The 20218-nt window shown below is 34.2% G+C and overlaps 1 protein-coding gene across 9 annotated transcripts in view; it reads left to right on the forward strand.

The window, feature by feature from the left end:
* LOC121388129 (golgin subfamily B member 1-like) overlaps window positions 1-20218 on the forward strand; it is a 216354-nt gene that overhangs the window by 31222 nt on the left and 164914 nt on the right. For 6 of the 9 annotated variants that reach the window (XM_041519353.1, XM_041519357.1, XM_041519356.1 and 3 more), the window contains exons 6-16: window positions 1157-1274; window positions 1918-2016; window positions 3243-3389; window positions 5853-5936; window positions 6749-6832; window positions 8480-8638; window positions 10290-10352; window positions 13792-13875; window positions 15383-15466; window positions 16517-16534; window positions 19938-20012. In XM_041519353.1, the coding sequence (XP_041375287.1) occupies window positions 1157-1274; window positions 1918-2016; window positions 3243-3389; window positions 5853-5936; window positions 6749-6832; window positions 8480-8638; window positions 10290-10352; window positions 13792-13875; window positions 15383-15466; window positions 16517-16534; window positions 19938-20012 (1015 nt within the window). The remainder of the gene's footprint in view (window positions 1-1156; window positions 1275-1917; window positions 2017-3242; window positions 3390-5852; window positions 5937-6748; window positions 6833-8479; window positions 8639-10289; window positions 10353-13791; window positions 13876-15382; window positions 15467-16516; window positions 16535-19937; window positions 20013-20218) is intronic. The other 3 variants (XM_041519358.1, XM_041519354.1, XM_041519359.1) reach the window with 3 other exon arrangements.

The raw sequence follows: 20218 nt of genomic DNA on the forward strand, positions 1-20218 counted from the left end.
ATTGCAAATACTGCACATTGAGCATCATACATGTTTAAACAAGAAATGAAAAAATAATGTTTTGACCAATTAAAAAAAATGGGGGTTGGTCTTTGTACTCGGGGTGGGCAGGGTGAAAATTTAGGATATATTTATATATTTATTATGTCTTAGTTATAAAGAATATTCATTTGAACCATATTAGCAAAGTACAAAGAAGCAAGAAGTAACCATATAATTGGCGATGGGTACTCTTGACATGGTGTAAGATTATAGCGTTTCGGTGGGTTGTTGAGGTGTTCAGGCCACCCATGCCAGTTCATAATTGAGGGGAGAAATGTAGTTAGGTGTGAGATTAGATATTATGTAAAAGACAGCATGATAGAAGTTTTCCTTGTTGAGGTGATCAGATCTATGGATGAAACCCTGTCTGTAGATCCATTCTCTGATTGGGTTTTTTCTTGATATTAAAGGCCATGGCATGTGCTGTCCTGTCTATGGAAAAATGCATATAAAAGATCCCTTGCTGCTAATGGAAGATTATTTCAGAATAAACAAATGTTTGACATGATCCAGTAAATGATGATTGATAAATCAATGTGCACTAATGCTGTTGTTAAAAAACCCACTTAAATCTTTCATTTTTTCCTTTACTCTGGTCACACCACTGACAGACGTACCATGTGATCTGTGATGCAGGCTTTCAAATGCAATCTAGCTGACACCTATGTCTAAATGTAGTTGTTCTTATCGAGGGGTGGGATTTAGCTCAGTCGGTTGAGTGCTCGCTTGAGGCGCTTGCATCGTGGGATTGATCCACCTCGATGGATCTATTCAGCTGATTGGTTTTTTTCTCGTTACAACCAGTGTACCACAACTGGTCAAAGGCTGTGGTATGTATTCCTGTCTGTGGGAAAGTGCATATAAAAGATCCCATTCTGCATTAGGAAAATGTAATGGGTTTCCTCTGATGACTATGTGTCAGAATGACCAAATGTTAGACATCCAATAACCGATGATTAATTAATCAATGTGCTCTAGTGGTGTCGTTGAACAAAACAAACTTCTTCTTTTTTTCTTCTTACTATCGAATTGTGTACATGTAATGCAGATTGTTTTATGCAAACTAAACTGCATATTAACTTGGTTGTTTATGGCTGTGTGTGATGTTTGACAGAACTACAGAGGATGACAAAAGTCGAGTTGTCGATCTCCAGGAACAGTTACGACAGAAACAAGATCTCATCAACAAGCTTCTTGCTAGCAAACCGGACATGCGTGGCTCTAATGACCAGGTGGGTCAGTTGCTGAACATTTAGTTGAAAAAAATAATTTAATTGTTGAAATAAGCTAATGGACCTATTTTGTTAATGATGTGTCTAATGCCAATTTATGAATGAAAAAAATAGTGATTAACAAATGCTAGAATCAGGAAAAAAATATTTCTTCTGAATGTTGATTAAATTTGTATTTTTCTTATTTTTTTATTTTTAAAATCATTGATCATTGACCTGTAATTTTCTTTTAAATTTCATTTTTGAAATCATTTACCTACAGCCTACTACCTGTAAAAATATTTCCTATTTGTACACTTTGTCTGTAGTACTCTGAATTGAATGTGATGCGCTCACTTGATGCACGATTGGTCTAGGATCAATTTCCCTAGGTGGGCCCATTGGACTATTTCTTGTTCCAGCCAATGCACCACGATTGATATATCCAAGGCAATTGTGCTATTCTGTCTGTGGGATGGTGCATACAAAAGATCCCTTACTACTAATGAAAAATATAGTGTGTTTTTTTATTTGAGACTGTATGTCAGAATGACCAAATTTTTTATATCCAACAACTGATGATTAATAAATCAGTGTGCTCCTCTAGTGGTGTCGTTAAACAAAACAAAGTTTAATAATGTGCTGTTTTTTTATTTCGATACAGAGATCTGATTCACATGCTACAGAACCAGACTATGCCTTGATGAAAGCTCTAACTGATCTCAGAAAGTGCGAACAGAGAACCAATGATCTTCAGTTTGAAGTATTATTTTAAATTAGTTTTACTGTATTATTCATGGAGTCGTAGGGGCGGGATGTACCACAGTGGTAAAGCGTTCGCTTTATGTGCAGTCGGTCTGGGATCGATCCCCGTTGGTGGGCCCATTGGGCTATTTCTCGCTCCAGCCAGTATACCACGACTGGTATATCAAAGGCCGTGGTATGTGCTATTCTGTCTGTGGGATGGTGCATATAAAAGATCCCTTGCTGCTAATCGAAAAGAGTAGTCCATGAAGTGGCAACAGCAGGTTTCCTCTCGCAATATCTGTGTTCTTAACCATATGCCAGACGCCATATAACCGTAAATAAAATGTGTTTGGTGCATCGTTAAATATAACATTTCCTTCCTTCTTTCATAGATTGTTATGTTTATGGACTAATAATTATTATTGGTATACACGGAGCCTATTATTTTCCCACAATTATTTTTAAAAGGAAATTTGAATAGTAAAAATATAGATTTAAAAAAAAAGTTTGTGAAACTGGATCAGTTTTTATTTTTGTTTTGAAAGAGTATATAAAACTGGTAAACTTAATATGCAGATATTACTGTTTATTTAGTGAAAGATCAAACCTAATAATATTTGATGAAGACATGTAGTTATCCACATTATCACGGCCATATCAGTTGCCCCCAAGAAAAATATGAAAAAGTGCCCGTTTTAGTTCAAATTTTTCATATGCAAAGACTGTGGTGTGTGCTGTCCTGTTTGTGAAAAGTACATATAAAAGATCCTGTGCTGTTAATGGAAAAATGCATCAGGTTTTCTCTGAAGACTACTTACACAATTACCAAATGTTTGACATCCATTAGCCAACAATTAATCAGTGTCAGGCCCTGAGAATTTAAAATCTGCGTGACCCATTTATCGGTTACACAGAAATCAATCCAGGTAACCTATTTCCTTTTTGTGTAACCTGTTATATCCAAGTAAATGGTGATCCAAATTTCGTGCGGGCAAAAAAAAGGGGTAAGCAAAATTAGATTGTTCTCACAATTTTAAGAGGCCCGAGTGTGCTTCAGTAGTGTTATTAGAAACAACAAAAAATTTAACTTTTTTTGTTTGATTTCAAAAGATCCCTTTTTGGTTAATTGGAGAAGAGCCTACATGTATATTACTGTGCCCTGATTGTTTGTTTGTTACTGCTTTCCTAGTTATTATAGACTAAGTATATGTACATCCGTGATTATGTGTTTTGTGTTTTTAGTTACAGAACCGAGAGCGTAAGATCGCTGCTCTTCAAACACAGCTGAAGGAGTTGGAGAACGATCTCACCATTAAGGAATCCGATACAGCTAGTCAGGTTATCAACAATAAGAAACTGCAGGACAAACTTAGACAGTCAGCTGCTGAGGTCTGTCTGTGTCTCTGTCTGTCTGTGTCTGCCTGCCTGTCTGTCTGTTTCGTCCGTTCATTCGTCCGTTTGTCCATTTGTCTGTGTTTTTTGTCTGTTATTTTGATTACTAGATGTTAGGTTTGTTTGTCTGTGTCTCCAGTTGTTTCTGTCTTTGTTGATTGATTGAAAATATATTTTCTTGTTCAAAGAACAAAAGAATTGGGCACAAGTTTGACAATTTGCAAGGCCCTCTTCTGTATACATACAATATACATTGTGACTTATATTACATAGCTGTAAATTTAAACTACATTTAAACAGTTACGGATAACCATTGGAAGGAATTGTATTATATACAAAAGAATGTGAAAGAAAAAAAGAAGAAGAAAAGAAATAGTGATGCAAGAGATTACACAAATAGTACTTCACATGCAGTCAAACTCATTATCACAATTACAGATAATCCATATGGTAATTTAAATTATAATTTAATAATAAATATGAGTTTATTTGATATATATATTTGAACACAAGTAAATATTTCTTTATTATTAGTATCGTTTAATGTGTTTCAATCATATAACAGTAATTGTAAATCTATTGGTTGAAAATGCTGTAAGGAATTACATAGAATCTGTCTCTGTTGTTCATATTTTTTTACATTGAAAAAAAAAAATTAGCAATTGTAGAAAAAATGTAATTGTTAGGGATGGGACGTAGCCCAGTGGTAAAGGGCTCACCTGATGCACAGTCGGTCTAGGATCGATCCACATCTGTAGGCCCATTGGTCTATTTCTCGTTTCAGCCAGTGCACCATGACTGGTATATCGAAGGTTGTGGTATTTGCTATCCTGTCTGCGGGATGGTGCATATAAAAGATCCTTCCTACTAATTGAAAATGTTTTGCAGGTTTCTTCTCTAAGACTGTGTTTCAGAATTATCAAATCTTTGACATGCAGTAGTCAATGATTAATAAATCAATGTGCTCTAGTGGTGTTGTTAAACAAAACAAACTTTTTAAGACTATATGTCAGAATTACCAAATGTTTGACATGCAATAGCCAATGATTAATAAAGCGATGAGCTCTAGTGGTGTCATTAAACAAAACAAACTTTAACTGTTTGCCCACTGCCTTCTATGATTTAGTCCGTCTTTGTGATTGTTTGTCTTTTATCCATCTGTCTGTGTTTTTCTGTTATCTTAGTCTGTTTTGGGTTGGTTGGTCTGTGTGTGTGTCTTGTTTGCCATTTCTGTTCTGTTAATTCCTGTCTTTGTTTGTCTGTATGTTTTTATTCATGTATATAAATCTGTTAATGTGTGTGATATGTTCAAACATATGGATAATATAGTCAGGTCTGTACATATAAGTAGGTACTTTCAGGAAAAAAAACCCTCTTAATAAGTTGCCTGGTTAATGCAGCTTGATTTTCACTAATTAGACCATTGAAAAATATTATAAAAATAGCACTTAATACAGATAAAGACTATTATTAGACATAGGAAAGCAATAGGGTACCTTTTTTAAAGGACAGATGGCTGTATAATACAGGTTAATTTATAGAAAAGAAAAATGTGGATTAATAATATGATGGTCTCTTAAAGCAGATGTTACGTGTTCTGGGGGTTTTTTGGGGGGGTTTTCAGCTTTTTTTATGCATAATATAATTTTCACTAAATAGATTTGAGATGATCGGAAGTGCTAAAAAATTACCTTAATTGAAGTTTAGTGTTTTTTGCTGTTTAAAGTTATTTCAAATTGGATTTTTTTAAATGCCTGAGAATAATATGGTCTCATACTAGAGTAGGTTTAAGCAGTGTTCCAGATTAATGGTATCCCGATATCCCGGGGATACCAGAATTTAATTTTGGATACCAGACTTCAATAACCCAGTATCCCACCTGCGTTTTTATTAACTTTTTTCCAGCTTGTACCCAGTCTAATCCTATGCCTTAATAATATTTCCCCCAATAACAGCATAGCAATAGACTGGGAACCGGTAAGTCAATATTGTTTTTGTTGGATGTTTACTCCCTTCAAATTATATTTGACATATTGATTCCACATCTGCAGAAAATTGATATAGGTAGGTTTATCATTAGTAATATCAGAAACACTTATAGATTACTGCTAAATATTAATTTATGTCAGTATTACTTAAAAATAAATGCAGCAGTTCTTTTTGCCGATTCCGTTTGTTTGCGAATTTAGCAAATTCTGTGATTTCGATTGCAGCGTAGCAATAGACTGGGGACGAGAACAGTGTCGTCCAAGTTTGTTACGATGTTATTTATGAATTTCATTTAAGTGGAATACTAAATTCTTAGGTGGGATACCAGAGTTTGAAATGTTAGTAACCAACTGGGATACTCCCCAAAATGTTTAGTCTCGAACACTGCTAAGAATAGTATTGTACATTGAATTTTGTGTGATTCAACATAGACGTTAGTGTGCTTTAATGGGTACATGTTTTGTCTTTCAGATCTCAAAATATGAGGAGATTGTCTTACAGTTAAAGGATGAATTGAATTCCACCAAAGAACAGCTTGCAAAGTCATCGTTCAGTGTAAGTGCAGTTACTGAAAAGAGATAGCAAGAACATGGATTAGTGGTGGGGCAACCAGTCTGTGGTACAATAGGCCATAGGGTCAGTTATTTTGAGAAGGGTTTTATTAAAGGGACAGACCCTAGTTTCAGCCCATGGAAATTAACACTAAGTTTAGTTAATCTTCAAACCTGTAATGCATTTCGATAAAGTTACAATTGAGTGAAACTTGAGTCTGTGACTTTGAAATGGTGAAATACCCTCTTAAAAATAAGACTAAAACTCGATTTCATAACTGTTACCTCTCAGACGCACGTGTGTTTTTAAAAATATGAGAAATGCATTTTGTGATATTAAAAAACACTAGGATGACCAAAAACCACTTCGAATGTATGGAAATGAATAATCTAAACAATAAAGTCAAAGTAAAGTATGATTTCTGTGATAAAAAATGGCTCTTAATAGTCAAAAATATGTCTTAATGTTTAAAAAGTAGGGTATGTCCCTTTAAAATTTAGGTTAAATAACTTTGGATTAGATAGTGAAACAATTTGTGCACAAAAATAGCAAGATTCCTCTATCATATATTTATAATAAGTAGTGATGATGCCTTGTAATTTAGAGAAAACAACAACATTCAAACACAGAGATCTTATACTGAATATTGTCTGTCTGAAAGCTTTAGTGGATCTCTCAAACATTTCACATTCCAGGTACAAAACAAAATTATATCATGATTGTTATTATTTATGTTAGAAAAATAATGTAGAAATATTGGGTGCTTGAAGTCATCTTAGCAGTTTAAAACGGTCACACAATTATTTCTTTTACAGGTGTCACACTATGAGAGGAGAATTCGAGCTTTAGAAAATGAAATGTCGGAAGCGAAAGATCAGAGAAGAAAGGCTGTAGATGAGGTTCAGTATTTGCAAATTTCAGTTATAGAGCTTATTATCCGAGCTTGTGTGTCATACTGATTTTACAAAACGAGTGTCAGGATTATTGTATTGCCCGAGTGAGAAAGAGGGTAATACATAAATTCTGACACGAGTTTTGTAAAATCAGTATGACACACACTTGAGTGTAGTAATTTCTTTATTATCCATATTATTATTGTTATTTTTTATGAATAACAAGGACAGTCTCAAAATGTTTCAACCACAACTAGAAGGAGACGACGAAATGACGTCATATTTCACCTGCAAAGTCGGAACTGGGACTGGAAAAAACAATGTCATGTTATGATGTCGCTTTCCAAAATTACGTTATCACACTTGTTATTACACGTGTGCTTTGTATGATTATAATTAACTCGGTTATGTTGACCATGTGGATAATAAATTGGTCATACGTTGGCTGTCATGACTATCATATCACATTATCAGTACATTTGGCATATTGTGAGGAATGATGTACAGAACATCTGAGAATTTGGTAAATATTTTTGGATTGGCCTAAACAAATTGTGACCTTCATCAAGGTCATCGAGTTTTGGAGTAGGGAAATAATGTATGTAGTCTATTAATTGTGCAAAATGTGAAACATCTGACTTAACCTTTTTGTATCTTTGCTGGAATGATGTCACAGACTACATTTTCATGACATCCAACTAACAGCGGCATATAGCACAACATCCTGTCCATGACATGACTGAACTAACGGCACACTGCAGGTGTATCTGCTACATAAGTGTTAACAGTTTTAGAAATATCTAGTAGAATGTGGGGTGGGTGGGTTGTTAAATTTCTAACACAGGGTTCGTAGTGATCTATAATTCCTTGAAAGAAAGAAATGTTTTATTTAACGACGCACTCAACACATTTTATTTATGGTTATATGGCGTCAGACATATGGTTAAGGACCACACAGATTTGGAGAGGAAACCCGCTGTCGCCACATAGGCTACTCTTTTATGACAGGCAGCAAGGGATCTTTTATTTGCGCTTCCCACAGGCAGGATAGCACAAACCATGGCCTTTGTTGAACCAGTTATGGATCACTGGTCGGTGCAAGTGGTTTACACCTACCCATTGAGCCTTGCGGAGCACTCACTCAGGGTTTGGAGTCGGTATCTGAATTAAAAATCCCATGCCTTGACTGGGATCCGAACCCAGTACCTACCAGCCTGTAGACCGATGGCCTAACCACGACGCCACCGAGGCCGGTCATAATTCCTTGAAGTCTTTGAATTTCAAAAAATTATTTTTAGGTCTTTGAAAGTCTTTGAATTGTAATAAAAGTCTTTAAATTCTCACAAATCATAGCCAAAGCAATGATGATATCTTTTACAACTGCATGCATTTGATATTTTCCAGTTACAAGGTTTAATATGTCATGCATGTAAAAAAGCTCAATTTTTTGCCATGGACAGCAACGTAAACAAACTAATATGGTATTTTTATTGTCTTCGACCGCTGTGTAAAAGTTTTTGAAAATGACAGGTAAAAGTCTTTGAAAGTCTTTGAATTTGTTTGGTCTTTAAGGCTATGAACCCTGTAACACTAATGATAAACGTTCTGTTATCAGCTATATGTTTGTAGCAGTTTTAATTTTTTGTTCTATAGATTGGTGATCTACAAAACCGGCTTCGAGAAAGTCAGCTCTCAACACAAGATCATCATGGAATTTTAAAGTCTGAGCTGACGCGGCGTGATGAAACCATTCAGAAACTGAGACTTGATGTTCTACAGCTGCAAGAAAAACGGGACAGTGCCATTGCTGAGGTACCTATTGATTGCACTATTTATTTATTTATATTAGTAGGTCAGTGTTATTGGGAAATAGTCCTACTTTATATTAATTAATCATTGATTTTCTTTGTTTAACTTCATTAAAATTTTATAATTATATGTATTGTTATAGATTTACGTTTAGGTTAACATAATTATTAATAACCATTTCTAAATTGTTTGTTTTGTTATTAGTTTAGTAGTTTAATAATATATAGTTTAAATTAAAAAATCTCATCTTTGAAACTAATTTTTTTGGGTACTTTTTAGTGTACTTCTATTTTAGTAATATATTATATTAAATCTTTGCCGAAAGCATTTTAAAAATTAAAAGATGATTAATCAACAGCAACAGCAAAATTAAAAAAACAAAACATTTAAAGCACATAATTAATACAATTAATAATGGTTTTACTTCTAAGTACATGAATTGATGTGAACCAGCTTCAAAAACAATATTAGTTTAATCCACCCAGATAAACAATGTATGTTTAATGTAATAAGGTTACAGGCCAAGCTAAATATTATATAAAAAATGAAAATGCCTAAAGTTTTTCTCTTATTTATGTCATTATTTTTTTTTTTAATTAATAAAATTCCTTCAAATACTAAAATGTAAAACCTACATCAAAGGTTTTCATGTTATCATAGTTTGTACAACCCCTTTACCCCTTTTTTGTGTTAAACTTTATGTGTTATTAATGAGAAAATAAGTAGATAGTATCTTAATGTATATCATTATCAAATAAAGCATCTTGGTTTTTCTATATATGTGTATTGTGTGTCCTAGTATATAATGTATATTAGCATGAACAGCATTTTCCTTAAGAACCTTCACCATCATCCAAATTGACTTGTTCAAAAATGTTCCAGGGCTTCTAGATTATTGTAATTGTAGCTCTACTCCCATGGCTAGTGATATTCAATGTTGGGCTAGTAAATAACTACTATTGCCATGCCCGACAGCTGGTGAAAAAATAAGTTGTCAAATGCTGCATTTAAGACTGTTTTGTAAATATGAATATCCTTCCCCACCCCCTCCCCCACATTTAAGGTTTTGAAGCTCTATCTCCCTCTTTATGTGAAATATCCGATTATTACTATTCGTAAAATTGTATTTACTTAAAGTAGGGCTAGTAAAATTTTTTATTGTGCCTAGTAAATTTTTAAAATGAATGATTCCATGGTTTGTGGATTTAAAAAACATAATTCTAGAAGCCTTGATGGTCTTTCGTCAAAACTTTACTTCTTTTCTGAAAATCCTTTATATAATGGACGGAATATTTTGTTCAGTATCGTGTCGCGATTCACTACTGTTTCAGAGATCACTACACAATTTTAAAACATTAATTTTCAGTTCATTAGAAATATCGCTAATCAAGATTTTGAAAACAAAATGTTTCCTGATGAATTTTCATATCTTAGGACAGAATTTCACTGATGATGACATATGACGTTTAGTTAGTTATGGACTTTACTTTTAAACTTAAGGAAAATGCTGTACCCATATATATATATTTATAAAAATATGTAATTACCTTGTATTTACCCCAGTATGATAATTAACTGTGATGCCATTAACATTTTGCTCTATGGTAGTGGTTTGTGTTTATATAGATTCTTCTTAAACTTGTTTGGTTTCTAGTTGGACTCTCAGATACGTAAAACATACCTTGTAGAGGACCGACAGAAACGATCGTTGGATGAGGTAAACTCTAACAGGAAGTGTATATGCTAACACCCGCACTTGTGTACCCACTTGTTACAATATGTGTTAATATTGTCATTTACTTTTGTTCATCTTTGGTTCCATCAGTTTTTGTATTACTCAATTGAAGTTGGAGGTGCTTATAAAACTTTTAGAATCTGGACTCGAGACTAATAGAGTCTGAGACACTAATGTCATGACAAAGCCATACAAATTGTGTGTGTGACGTCATTAGAGATTGAATAAGCACAGACCCAGGTGTTACATTTCCACTGACAGGGATTATAATCATGATGATGTTTGAATCATAATTAAATTTTATTCATAATTCTGTTTGAATCATAATTCATTTTTATCATAATTTAGTTTGAAACATAATTCTGATCCTTTTGTTGAAACATCATAAAGTTACTGATAATTACTTCCCTAAATAATTAATTTACATTATCAAATTTATACAAATTATAGCTTCTCTGCATGTAAATTAGTTTGTGGCTCGCCTTACACAGTAAAAAGGAAAGACATAAGTAATCTTGTTTTTTAAAACATGTCTATCTGCATGCATGTGCAAATTTAAACTGTTTTGTTTTTATACATGTATGTAAATTGTACTACCTTACAGCTTAATTGTTTGCATGTGATACTTAAAGCATGACTTATTTGTATGTTTGCATGTGAAACGTTGCATGTAATAATTTGAGTGTGATTTACTTGCATGCATATGGTAATCAAAATATGGTTGATATCTATATTGGTGTTGAAAGTGCATGCATGTGTAACTTAAACTATGACTTGTTTGTGTTTGTATATACATGTACATGTATGTGAAATATTTGTTTGCTACAGATTTATCAAGTGTTTTTGCAACCGCACCTGTTTCCACACACATCTGTTGTTTATTGAATTTGATTGTATTAAAATCAGTTGGTGTGAACAGACCTGTCCACCCCTCGCTTTCACACATTTATACCCATCTGCAGTGCAATTGAATTTGGAGCATTGTGCGATTTTGAGGAGAGTCCTGGAGCCCAAGGCTCGCAAAAATCATATAGGACTCTGTAGCTTGGCTAGCATACGAGCCCGCATGGCTCGTAAAAGTTATTTGTACATATTACATTCAATATGATTCTTCGAAATGACACGGTCAACATATATCTCAAAATCCTGGGAAACCAGTCTTGAATAGCAATCTTTTTTCCATGGTTTCATGCAAAACATTTAGCATATCTTCTGTTCTACTGGAGACGCACAGCAGGGCTAGCTGGGTTGGTGGCAGGCTCTAAAGATTTGCAAACAGAGAGTCCTTATGACTCTTAAATCTTTTAAACCAAAATCGCACACTATGAAGGATGATGGATAACTGATGTTAAAGTTGGTGTTGATGAGAGAAGAAACCCAGATGGATCTGACAGTGGCTTTAAGACCCATTTTGCAACATAAAATATTGCTTGTATTTAGGAATGAAATCATTCAACCATCCAAGCCTGAAAAATACAGCATTTTTATAACAGTAGTTTGAAGAAATTTGAATGCAGTGTTTTGCGATGCTATTTTCACCATCATTTTGCTTTAACCTAATGAGTGATTATAATTTTGTTACATTTATATTGGAATATTAGACAGGCGGAGCCACATTATTACTTATAAATTTAGGACTTTGTGATAACCTTAATATATGATAGAAAACAGCACACAATATATTAAATTGCTTTTAGATAGTGACAGTTGTATGGCTGTGTCCTTGGTGTAAGATGACAAAAAAATACATGATTGGAGTCTATAAATTGTCACAAAGTGATAAGAAAATGAAAGGAAAAGAATATTTGTTTAATGACACTTCAGCACTTTTTAAACTACAAGTCATTGATATCTAACATGATTATTTTAACATTTGGTCTGTATGGAGAAAGAAGAAACCGGTTGCTTCCATACATGTTAATACTACAAGGGATGTTTTATATGACTTACCCACAAACAGGACTAATCTGTAATGTAGAGGGAAATTTTACTATAAAAGATAGCCAGTGCAGACGTTACTATCAGCTGATGAAATCCAGGTCAGGTCAGGTCAGGTTATAGGGCTTAATGTGCACATTCAGAGCAAGATGTTGTAGTGCACGCCTGTCATGGGCACAGGTGTAGACTTATGCCGGCTCCTTCATACAGGACGGGAGATGAAACCCATGGGTTGCCAGCTTATCTTACAAGATTGTATCTTTGTCTTACATCAAGGACATGCTATTATATAACATTGTGTGGTTTATTGCAGGAGAAAATTGCACATCTGACTGCGGGTTGGTTGCACAACAATTACACGTAGTGTAGACACACAACTTATCTATAGGTGATGGTCGATGATGAGAATACAAAATATTTATAAAATAGGAAATGTTCTTCAGTTAATCATTTTGTTTCAGATTTAGATGTCTAAAAATTGTTGTTTATTTGTTTTAAATTGTAATTATTTGTATTCACATATTGTTTGTAACCACAAAATAATGTAGCTTTCATTGTGATTGTTGTGTTGTTGTTTTGTTTTTTAAAATATATACCCACTGTACTTTTGATTTTGTTACATGCATGCAGGTCCGTAGGAATAACTTTGGGAGTAGGGTGGGGGAGCACTGACAGATCGAGTACAAACTCTATATCAGATTTTGGTTACAATGGCAAACATTAATATGATACAAAAAAAAGAAGAAAAAAAGGCTCACAAGTGGGGGTGGGGTGGGCACGTGCTCCCTCTCCTGGTTGCTACGGGCCTGGCATGTCGATATAATATGTTAGATTTTAAATATTTTTGTCACAATTCAGAAAATGTATTTACCTTACTGTTCACATAATTGTATAGACATTAATAATAAAAATTATAATAATTAAGAAAATAGTTTTAGAGAATAAGTAATTGTGTCATGTATGCATTTATAGAACATATTTAAAGTTTAGCCAGTTAATTATTAAATTTAGGAATGGGCCAAAAACGTGTTACTCAGGGTGCTCATTATCTTTGAAAACAGGAAGCTGTTTGAGAAAAGTTAACAGCTGTATTTACTGAATATAGAAATGTTAATATCTGAAAGCATATAAAATAGGTGGTGGTAGTGAAAACAATTGCCAAAAATTGCCACCTACTGCCTATTAGTGAGCTCGCTGGTTACTGTTCAGGAATTATAGTACTATTTGTTAATTTTAACATGTAACATACAGTTACATGTATATAATATATCTCTAGTCAATATACAAATTAAAGTTATGTATTTAAAATTCATGTGATTTTATACTTTAGATATGAATAATGTGGTTTAAATCAGTTGAAAATATTAGTGGCAGAGATGTTTTATCAAATGCTGGATATTAATAATTATAATTAAGTGTGACAAAATGTGTTATTTTCACAACTGAATATTTTCAGTTTTCATCATTTTTCTTAACGTTACAGACACACCGATTAGAAACCCGAATTAAAGTCCAGGAAGATGAGTTAGCTAAGTTACGCCAGCAGCTAGAGGAAGCCGACAACGAAGTAAAATATTTGAATATTATTATATTATTGTTTTTGTCTCACCTTGACGTAGTGAAAAGATGAGATGTAGGTATTACTTAAAATTTATTAAATTAAATTATTATTTTTTGTAATATACTAAACCCTGTTGAAAAACCATTACCCCAATTTTCAGCTGTTATTGCTATCACATGTGAGGTTGTTATAAAACACACATTAACCGTAACCCTTGTATACAGTTTTGTGATATTTATTGCCTTTCAGAATACATATAGAATAATACATGAGTGGCTGTTAGATACCATTTATCTCACGAGTTGTTTTAAAATGTATCTAACGAGCAAAAGCGAGTTTGATACGTTTTTAAACGAGTTGTGAGATAAATGGTATCTTAATGGACATGAATGTATTATTCTATTTCTTACATATCCTCAAAGAAACAGGTTTTAAGCAAATTTTAACATCTTTTTCGACTAAAAGTTATTTACAGCCGTTGCACTTGTAGCTGTCTTACGTCACAGTGTAATCAATTTCCACCATGCTGTTTTTTATTGGACATATGGCATTGGTGGCCTGATCATCACCTAGGGGCAGACAGTCGTATGTCTTTAAATTGTTAACATGTATGTGTGTAAACAACTATGTGTTATCAAAAATAACGCATGGTGTTCTCACCAACGGGTGTGTAAGAAATCCAATTACACAAAATCAGTTACATTAATTTTATTATTTTATCTCTTCGTATCCTTTTTACAACCACAAATCTGACTGATGCATTTTCAGTGAAGTTCAGTATATTTAAAAAAAAAGAAATTAAGGAAATCAGTCCTTAATGTTACATCACAAATAGGTTTTTTATTCACTAAATCATATTATTTTAGATGTATGAAACATGTAATTCTGCAGAACTCTTTTTCTATATAATTATGCTTGAAATATAGGAGTTTGTGTGAACCTTTGTCTAAACAGTGCTTATAAAATTCCACGTCACAAAATATTAAATAGATCACCTCAAAACCTCACATACATGTAGACTGGGATAATCAACATGGACAATGATATCAGGTGTTTTGAATTGGTGTTTCATTTTGTTTTTGTAATGTAATATATTTTTTTTAATTATGAGAACAAGGGGCCGTTGCTTATAAAACTTGTGTTGCAAGTGTTACCATAGTTAATATAAATACTTTCCTAGGCCCAATTTCACAAAACATTTTAAGCTTAATTTTGCACATAAACGTAAATCTACGACTAAACCACAATTCTTATTGCTATTAACAAATATAGTTCCAAGAACACATATTTTCATTTTCTTTTGCCCTTAAAATACTCCAGCTTCCATAACGATGTAATTTCCTCTGTGAAATTGATGCCAAACACGATCGGTATAACTGCTAGTAGCAGACGTAAACTTAAGATGTTTTGTGAAATGGGGCCCATAACTTTATATGTTTAATTAAATTAAGAATAAACAAATGGATATAAATATAAAATAAAGACATTGATCTGAATGTTGTTTCTCAAACAGGCTAGCATGTATCACAGTCAGGTGACACAGATGGAAGGAGAACTGTCGTCTGTTCGCAGCAAATTCTCGGATTCTGAATTACAGGTATTTGGCACACTCAATTTATAAAGACCTTTGTTTTTTTAGGACACTGCAAACATAAAATGTATTTAATGTCTTAGGAAGAAAACCCCCCAGCCTCATCCAATTTTACAGTAGATGTCTGTAATTGGTTTTAATATATTAACCAGTTTGCATCTGATCTTGCCTTAACAAAGCCTTTTCCTGATGATTATAACATCAACACTTCAATTAAGCTCCATCATTAAGTTTTTGCATTTAGGTCCATTTGTAACCAACTGTAAGTTCTAGTTCAATAAAATGTGGTTTATAGTTGCATCTATGAATGTCTATCATTCTGAATCCATGTTAAAACAAATAATTTAAGTTTACTAATATTTAGAAACTTTTTTTTAAAATCTGTAATATAATATGTAAAACACCGCAGGCATGGAAGTTGCTAGCTTTTTTTGACATGAGAAGATTGCAAGGCATTGACGTGCAAGTGATATTTATCAAGCATTTTCCAAACATTCATGTTTTATCTTGACACCTATGTCTGTAAACTAGGTAGCCCGCCCCAGTACCATAATTTCCTGTATATAGCCAGTGGGCTATATATTTTAAAACACCTCAAACTACCACCTGCGGACTATCTATGATGCTGGCTATGTGACTGTTTCTATTTTTCAAAGCTAAAAGATAAGCAGACAATATGAAATGCTTATTTAAAACAGACCGCAGGGCTTCTAGTATTTGTACAAAATCAGCTTAGTTCCCAGTGGTCACATAATTGATTGTCTTGTATGCATATAGTCCGTGGATTATCAACTGGATTGGGCTGTCTGTCTATATTTTTTTCCCATAAAACCAAATTATAGCTAGTTGTGGGCTATCTGGTGTAGCAATCAATGTGCAGGAAATTATAGTATTTTTCAAGGTCAAAAAATTGTTGTATGGCATAATTTTCATCAACAAGTATTATCTCAAGCTGTTTGTGTTAGTCCCTGCAACATTAAGATTACAAAGTTTGACTGTATATGTACATTTGTGTGGATTGAAATATGTTAGCATAGAATTCTTTTGTTGCTTTAGATGCCTAGAGATGATCTTGTAAGTTCATTTTTAATTTGCACGTGAAATGTTTGTGAAATGATTACAAAGTTTAATATGCACAGTTGTGTTTAATATATTAACAAGTTTTATGACTGACAAAAACACCGTTATTATTTGACCACACAGACACGAATGCTGATACATTTTACATACATATACAGCAATCTGTTTTCACTGACTTACTGTTTGCATGACATTACATGTTCACTGATAATCCATTGTTTTCAATCACTTACTAAAATATATATATTACACACTTTTGGGGTCTCAAATGGTCATCTATTGATTACATGCCTCAAAATTATATTTACAAAACCATATTTTGCTAAATTTTGTGTAATAAATTTAAATTGATTTGCAGTTGATAGCTAAATTTGCTAAATTCGTAACAATTTTTTTTTTCTCTCAAAAATATAAAGCCAGGTGTTAAGAATGCTGGGAACTTGCAGGCCGCACCCGTAATTGATTTAATAACAGAGTGATCACCCTTCAGAGCAAGCTACTTGTTTACTTATAAAGAGTACTTACTTAGATTTAACGATTTCACTCATTAGCAGCACAGCACTTATCAGCCACTTTGAAACTTGAATATCACATGCATGTGTTACCTAATGCCAAAATATTTTTTTTAAATCTCTCTGGTCAGACCAAAATTCCAGAATTGATGCGATGGAGTCTGAATGACCAAATGTTTGACATCCAATAGCCGACGATTAATTAATCATTGTGCTCTAGTGGTGTCTTTAAACAAAACAAAATTTCATTTTTTTTTTGATGCGGTGATGTGGCTTTTATTATTATTTAAAAAAAAAAAAATTAACCATCGATTACACAGAAAAGGTGAGTGTATTTGATACCAAAATAAGGGGCATTTTTAAATTGAAATCACAATGCACATCCTAGTTCATGTGCAATGGCATTTTAGCTTCAAATGCAGTTTTATGTCATAGCAAGAAAAGCCCGGCGAAAATCAAAGTCATACCATAGAAAATAAAATAAAACCATGTTGACGTACGAGGGTCATAATCGATGCACACGCTGACCAGAGACCATAAATTTATTTGTTTGGCCTAATACAGTGTTTCTTTACAAACAGCCTGGATCACCGTCGGTTCAAAGAAGTGTTTTTGCCTGGCTCTGTTAGGTTAATTGAAACACAGATCTAACAAAATGTGTTAGAAAAATGGGTGGTTTCTCAAAAGCAATCCAAATCATTTAATAAAGTAGCTGGTCAGTCATAGCACCACATTGATTGACAAACTGAAATATACATGACATTTGTATATTTATAGGCCATTAAGTTCAATATGGTTATTTAGTTACATGTAAGTTGCAATTCATTGTTTGTTATTACTTTCTTTTCTTTCTTTCATTCTGTTTATTTATTTATACACAAAGAAAAAAGTTAAGCACCCCTAGATATAATTAGTACTGAAATAGCCCCATTCATAAAAACTGCAAATTACGTGACGAATATGTCAAGAATGGTGTTCCGTTGAAATAATAGAGTACAGTGACAACTGTGACATCCCACAACAGAACGACATGCACATGCATCATGCCACCCATGCTTTGCTCAAAATACAGTATCAATACACTGCAGTTGTTGACATTTAACGTTACTGTCTTGCATTGTTGAAGTTTAATCATTGAATATGGTACGTTGTCGGTTATCAGAGGCCCAAAGATGGCGTATTATTGGTATGCATGCAACTGGCATGACCTTCAAAAGTATAGGACGTCAACTTGGGTATCATTACACCGTAATCAGCAGACTGATACGAAAACACGGGCATACCAATGCTGTAAAGGATCTCCCACGGTCAGGGAGACCACGCATGACGTCACAGCGCGAGGACAGGGCCCTGCTTCGGCTCGTACCTCGTCAACCCTTTGCTACGTCTCCTGTTCTGAAGAGCCAATGGTTACCCAATAGACAGATGTCATCCAGAACAGTGAGGAATTGTCTGAAATTTGCGGAATTGAAGGCCAGAAGGGTCATCAGGCGTCCCTTTCTTGCTTATCATAATGCGAGACCCCGTTTAGCATGGTGTTTGGCCCGGAGAAGTTGGAATCTGAGGTCCTGGCGAAAAGTCCATTGGTCCGACTAAAGCCGGTTCCTGCTCCATGTCACAGATGTCCGATTGAGAGTTTGGAGGCATAAAAATGCTGCCTACACACCCAGGAACATACAACCTACCACCCTGTATGGTGGAGGTTCAGTAATGGTTTGGGGTTGCCTGTCACATGTTTGTAAGCTGGATCTTGTCACCATCCAAGGCAACCTCAATGATGATCGGTACATTCGTAACGTCCTGCAACCAGTTGTTGTGCCGCATTTTGTCAACCATCCACTCGCCACCAGACCTCTATACATGGATGACAATGCTAGGCCACATCGTTCCCGAGCAGTAACAGCTTTACTCCAAACTAAAGCTGTGACGACCCTGCCCTGGCTGGCCATGAGTCCTAACCTAAACCCGCTAGAGCATGTTTGGGACATCTTGGGGTGTCGAGTACAGGCACTGACCCCACCAGTACAGACTCTGGCACAATTAGAGGCAGCTCTTCATCGAGAATGGCAGCAGTTGCCCATGCAGCAGATCAGACGACTTACTGGAGGGATGAGATGAAGGTGTCATCCTGGCACGTGGCGGGTTTACCCGCTATTGATGATTTGTGTCATGAATGTCCTCTGTGAACTTCAAATGACATTTTTCATCATCAATCATGATGTTGACATGTGTTTCTGACTCTGCACCTCCATACTTATTGTGCCTCAGTTTTTGGCTCAAATACAGCATATTGGAATTCTTCTCAGAATCATGATTAAAATTTCAAAACTGGATACACTTGTTATGTTTTCTTACTGTCAGAGATGTATTCTTGCAAAACACATTTGTTTTTTCCCAGGTTATGTTATCAGGCTTTCAGTGCCAAACCTCATAAGACAAGTCATTCTAAAAAATACAGGGGGTGCTTAACTTGTTTCTTTGTGTATATTTATTAAATTAGTTTTTTTTATCAAAAACAATTTTTAAACTTCCATTGACCATATGTTTTTGTGTATTAGTTAAACAATACTTAAGTTACACGCAGTGGCCACATTTATGTTTATTTTTTGTTCTGTGGGGGGTTTTCTTAGTTGATATATTAGAAAACCCAGGATTGGCATCAAATTGTTTACCAACATATATTATAGTCTTACTGGCATATACATGTATTCACCTAAAAAGGTTTTAATGTCAGATGAACCCACGTTTTATATTATTTTTACAGTAATTTGTTTTCAGAATACTGTTCTGTCTTGTTTCAAATTCAGTTATTAACGGCACATTCATGTGTGTTTTAATGTGTTTGATAACGCATAAATCTGTTAGAATTATATGATACATTTTAGGTTCAGAAACTGACTACAAGCCTCCAGCGATTACAGATGTCCTCGAAGGATACAAGAGACACTCTAACTAGTGAGGTAAGAGAATTAATTATCCAGCAGTATTTATCCAGGGAACAAAAATGCACTAACCAAATTATTTATTATCTTTCCTTTATGAAGTATTAAGTTTACAATGTAAGTTTACAACTAACAACTAACCCACTGTCCTGGACAAACAGCCCAGATAGCTGAGGTGTGTGCCCAGGACAGTGTGCTTGAACCTTAATTCAATATAAGCACGA

The sequence above is a fragment of the Gigantopelta aegis genome, chromosome 14, assembly GCF_016097555.1.
Source record: "Gigantopelta aegis isolate Gae_Host chromosome 14, Gae_host_genome, whole genome shotgun sequence".
NCBI lineage: Eukaryota > Metazoa > Mollusca > Gastropoda > Neomphalida > Peltospiridae > Gigantopelta > Gigantopelta aegis.